Consider the following 6,000-nt stretch of genomic DNA (forward strand, 5'->3'; position numbering starts at 1 on the left):
TAATAAAATGGTTTTGATTATGGAATAAAGTGATTTTAATTATGGAATAAAGTGGTTTTAATTATGAAATAACCCTGTAAGGCGTTTTAAAAAATGGCTGCACCATATATTTATAGTAAAAAAAAAAATGTACCAAAAAAAATTTTTAATTGTCAAAAGAAAGCTTTATATTTTTTTCTAGCTACAGGCTTCTTTTTTTTTTCCTCTACAGCAGCACCCTCTGGATTAGCAGGTCTGTCTTATTAAGTTTTTGCTTTTTTAAGTTTTAGACAATTTTTTTTCCAGACCATCCGCAACTTATTAGGACTAATTTCCTGAGCGCATTAATAACATATGTATCTCAATCATGACACATACGCAACAAATTTTTTTTGCCGGTGTTTTAATGTTTTTAGAAATTTTAGATTTTATAAAAATCTTTTCGTTTGTTAATATGTATATAATAAAACTTCAAAAGTATTTTGTATTTTAAAACAATCGAAAAAAATTAAAAAAGTCAATAGGACTCGAACCACTTCTTGTTTGATCTTGTTTGAAGATTGGCGCGCTATATACTTGGCCAACTATAATGATCTTTTAAACGGAAATAAATGCTATAGATCAAAGTTGAGGAGAGCTTGACGCAATGCAATTTTCAAGTGAAAGTCAAACTGTACAACTTGATAAATGTTTTAGTATGTTTTAACATTACGTAATTTGACGTTTACGTACGTAAGATATTTTCGTACACTTTCGCTCACGTTTGCTTTCAACAAAATGTACTGCGACGTTTTCTCACTACTACCTCGGTTGCAATGGCTGCCAAGGCTTCCATGTCAAACACGCTCGAAGAGGCACTACTAACACTACTAAAAGGATTAAGTTCGGCAATAATATATAAAGATTGTTTCATAAACAATTAAAAAAACAACGATAGCTTAGTATTAATTTATTTTTTTAATCGCGGGTATGAATTTAATGCATATATTCAAACATATATCCTTCTCATCTTTGTTGTATTATAAAATGCTTAAGTTTTATCTCAACAATTTATCTGGAAAATGTGAATTCTTTAAAATCTAAACTTAAAAAGCTGGTATAAACAACTATATAAAACTATATAAATTTCTTTTGATTTCAGAATAATTTAAAAAAATTATTTTTTCGTTAATTTGATTTTTGAACAATATCAACTTAAAAAAAAAATATTAATGTTGTAGAAAGTTTTAGCGTATTTTGCTAACTATTTTAAGTCAATTGTTTATTATAATAACTATTAATTAAAAGTTTTAAATAACAAATTAATTTTAAATGGTTAAATACAGTCTAATAGATGTTTCTATTTTGAATTTGGTGTTAAAGTTTTTATTTTAATTTTGAATATAATTGGTTTGTGATCAAATTCTTGAACCACTTTGCTAAAAAACAATAGATAACTGTGATGTGTTCTTTTCGTTTCGGGGAATTAAAGGAGTAAATCTTAAAACTGTTTTTTAAGATGAAACCTCTTTTTACACCTGGGTTTAGTTTTTTAAACCTTGGTTTAGTTTAACGCTAGCTTTGAAAAGAATCATGAAAGTCATGTCTGTTGTGATGTTTGCTTTTTTCAAAAGTCAAACGTTTTTTTCAATTCAGTTTGTTAAAATATGCTGCTTTACTTAATGGTTCCAGTTTTTTAAAAGTTGCGTTAATTTAGACTTGAAATTAAAAATTATTCTTATATCCTAAATGTGCAAGGCTAGCCCTTTGTTTTTCTTTGACTTTAAAATAACATATACTTTAGTCCATTAGGAAAATTATTCAAAAAAAGTCAAATAAAAACAAATTTATAAAGTTATGGTTATAATATAGGGGGAAAAAGTTAACTTTCCAATTTTAAGTTTCAACTGGAAAGAGACTTTTCGATAAGTTATTTTATAAAATTATAACCATGAGCGAGATCTCGTCTCGTTCTCGTTTCTCGTGAGAAATGGGACTTCTCGCGAGAAACGAGAAAACGAAAATTCTCGTGACAAGTAGAACGAGACTTAAATATTATATTATTTTCCAAATTAAAAATTATTATAATTTACAAAATGCCTAATAATTTGTTTTTTTAATTAATTAACATTTTGACTCAGTGATTTTAATAAATCTAATTAAAAATTTAATTTGTGTTTGACAAAAACAAATTAAATTTTTAATTAGATTTTTTAATTAGATTTTTTTTAAAAATCTAATTAAAAAATTTTAATTAGATTTTAAATATTTTTAATTAGATTTTAAATACAAAAACTTTTTGTATAAAATGGTGCACTTTCGACTTAATTTCATTAGTTTAACAATGGAATTCAACTTGACACATATTGTTCATATTGAAAAGAAATATTCTTGCCTCATTTCAACGATCAAAAAAGTAACCAAGAAAAAACAAAATCTGGAGATATTTTCAAAAAACAAGTGACGGTGCTGAATGCAAGGCGTGCAAAAAGTCTTTGAAAACAAAAGATGGAAACACAAGTGGACTTCATCGTCACCTCGAAAAAAAACACAGCCAAGAATACGTTTAGTATTCTGAAAAAACTGACGACTCTCTTCTTCCTCCTCCTAAGAAGAAACAACAAACCATGGTCGAAATGCTTGAAACAAAGTCCAAATATGACAAAAACAATTCCATTCAAAAACAGTTTGACTCTGCAATGCTGGATTACTTTTGCACTGATCTGGCATCCTTTTCAGCAGTCGAAGGAAGAGGTTTCAAGAAATTGTTTGACATTGCAAACCCTAAACTGAGCCTTCATTAAAGAACAACATATTCAAGAAAGCTTTAAATTCGGTCAAGAGAAGTTCAAGCTGGAATGAAGAGCATAATAACAGAGATTACGCCAAATCTAAAATGTGCTGCATTTACTTCAGACCTTTGGACTTCTAGAGCTCAGGACAGCTACCTCTCTTGGACTTTTCATGCTATTGACGAAAATTGGAGACTACATCACTGGACACCCCATGTCTAACAGTTCCCAGGCAGACACACAGGTATCTTAATTGAAGGAAAGCGGTATTCTTTCTTAGAAGAACTAAATTTGCCTGCTGATTTGCCAATGCACTGCGTGAACGACCAGGCAAGAAACATGAAACTTGCAATCAAATTGTCAAAGCGCCTTGACCAATACTTGTGCAACAATCATGTTTTGCAATGTGCAGTTCGAGACTCATTTGGAATGACTGCTGGAATGGATGATGCGTTGCAAACATGAAAAGATTTGGCTTCTTTAACTCACCAGTCAACAGTTGCAGCTGAGTTGCTTGAATCAGAATCAGACGCTCAAGGAATCAGTTTTAGACAGTTAAGCCAATCTATTGACACAAGATGGAATAGTGAACTGGATTGCATGGCTTCTGTCCTACATCTAAAGAGTGCAATTATCAGCTTATGTGCAAATGAAGATATTTTTTCTTCAAAGACCATGAGTGCATCACAGTGGAAATCAATCGAGGGAGCAGTAGAAATTTTGGCACCACTTAAAGAAGCTACAGAAACGTGGTCGACTGAGTCTATTCCAACAATTAACACTGTCGCCGATTCTCTTTATTTAATCCATGACAAAATTTGTCAATTTATTGAGACGGATGGAAAAAATGGCTACGGTGTCTTGTATGCAAAAAACTTGAAAAGCTGCATTGAGAAAAGATTTCCTCTTTGTCACACTGGAAACTTATTGAGTGCTGCAGCAAACTATTTAAATCCTGCTTTAAAGGGACTTCACTTGAAGCTCTTCAAAAAATTTCAAACAACAAAAGAATGGTTAGCCTCACAGGTTAAGGATAATGTTGAGTCCCAACCTGTTGCCAGAGTCCTTTCAGCAGATTTGTCCTCTAATTCAAAACTGAAGCGCAAGTTAAAATCAGACTTGAAACACAAGAGCCAACATCTGAACTGAATCCTAATTTGAGCGAAACGTGCCAGTATGAATATCTCCCTGATGCCAAAAAAGACTTTTTGATTCTTGATTGGTGGAAATTGCATTTAAATACATTGCCAGAACTCTCTTCATTAGCTAGACAAATTTTAGCTATTCCATCAAGTTCAACTAAATCAGAGAGAGTTTTTAGCTCAGGTGGAAATGTCGTCCGATCATCCAGACACAACTTACACCCAGAAAAAGTAGAACAAATCATCTTAATCAGAGAAAACATTGTCTTGTTGGAAAAGTTTGGCAAAAAAATTCTGAATTAATATTTGAAAAAGCTGTTTACATTTGACAAATGTCATTTGTGTCTATTTGTCAAAACCATGTTTACATTTTTTTTTTTACTTGGATTTTAATAAATTTGTTTTCAAAAATTGTTAAATTCTCGTCTTGTCTTGTTCTCGGTCTCACGAGAAGTCCTAACTTCTCGTCTCGGTCTCGTCTCGGTTTGAAAAAACCTAGTCTCGCTCATGGTTATAAAATTAACAAATATGGCTTATCAATAAATTCGGTCGTTCAATATATACTTCTAATTATCAAGTAGTTACCTTGGATTGTGTAAATAGACATCAGCAGTTACCAGCGAATAAAGCAAAAGTATTGCAACATAAATAAAAACGAACATTGTAAATCTCTTTAGATCGTAATAAAAGTCGTTTTATTATAGATTGTAAAAGTAATAATGATTCTTTAAATTTCAGAGACGATTTTATAACAACAAATTTTTCGTGCTTATATTCAAACACACAATCTGACACATTTCAGAGTTTATTTCTACATAGATACATTAAATATAATATCTTTTGTATATTAAATATAATATCTATTGTAAGTTTAGATTATTAAACTTATATTTGGAGAATTTTTAAAGCACGTTCTATTAAAAAAACCTATTGTTTTTTTAAAAGTTTATTGAATCTTTATAATGCAACAAACCATAGAGAACAGCAGAAACATTTTTTCTATACATGCTTTTATGATAACTCATAAATGTTATTATAATAATACATATAACAATAATAATAATAATAATAAAAATAATAATAATAATAATAATAATAATAAAAGCATGAAGCTAATGAACTTTAAAAGTTCTTTATCAATTTTATTTTGTTGAATAAAAGCTTTCCTCCAGTAGACGTAAAAAAACTTGCAATTTGCATTTGTACAAAAATAATCTATAGACAATTTGTGAAGTTTTAACTTTATAACATTTAACGTCGTTATCCCATATCAGCAGCAAAAACATTTTTTTTAAAAGGTCTTTAGTAGCAACTTTTTTTTCGAGTAAAGATATTAAGTTAGCTTATTTGGGGCGACTATCTGAAAGCTGAAAGCAAATATTGTTACTGCAAACCTGCGCGGAAGTTTGCAGTGTATGTTTACTTGCGCAGGTTTACTTGCGCAGCCTCGCAAGCAAAAATGTGTAAAAAGCACAAATGCATATTGGCGTAAAAGCGCCCAACATATTTTAAAGCACCAGCGTACGTTGAAATTTAAATATGTGCACATGCAGCATAATTTAGTTAGCCCAACACATTATTTTCGAGCCAGCAAAATAAGCAGCTTATTAGGTCAAGGTCACATTGAGGATTTCTTATTAGGTTAGCATTACCTCGGATCTCTGGTAATAATAAGTTGTTGATGTTATGTTGTTCCGATGTCGCGTTATGGTTGGCATCGCCTTGGCACCGTGCATATTTCACTTGGGTGACATGAAAATTGTAAATGACAAATAAAGAAATAATTGTAATAGCGCGTAAAGTGTCTTTTATCTTTGAAAATTTGTTTCTCGTCACAGTAAAATAGCGATAACATTCTTATTTAAACACACAGCATAAAATTTTAATAAACTAAAATGGTTGTAAACTTGTTGTTAAACAATGAATAATAATAATACTAATAAACTTGTATAATAAAATAATAAACTTGAATAATAAAACTAATAAATTTGTTGTTAAACAATGGCGTTGCTCCTTTTATCAAAACAAAGCCTTTTATCAATACTTTAAATACAATACAATAATACAATAACAATAAACAATAATAATAATTTTTTCCTCGTTCATCA

The 6,000-nt window shown here is 30.1% G+C and overlaps 1 protein-coding gene across 1 annotated transcript in view; it reads right to left on the minus strand.

The window, feature by feature from the left end:
• Window positions 1-4,829, minus strand: part of LOC100212564 (protein DD3-3) — a 78,975-nt gene extending 74,146 nt beyond the window's left edge. Inside the window, exon 1 of the mRNA XM_065818248.1 lies at window positions 4,478-4,829. Within this exon, the coding sequence (XP_065674320.1) occupies window positions 4,478-4,554 (77 nt within the window). The 5' untranslated portion in view covers window positions 4,555-4,829. The remainder of the gene's footprint in view (window positions 1-4,477) is intronic.
• Between the last annotated feature and the right edge of the window lie 1,171 nt (window positions 4,830-6,000).

The sequence above is a fragment of the Hydra vulgaris genome, chromosome 14 (assembly GCF_038396675.1).
Source record: "Hydra vulgaris chromosome 14, alternate assembly HydraT2T_AEP".
Lineage (NCBI taxonomy): Eukaryota > Metazoa > Cnidaria > Hydrozoa > Anthoathecata > Hydridae > Hydra > Hydra vulgaris.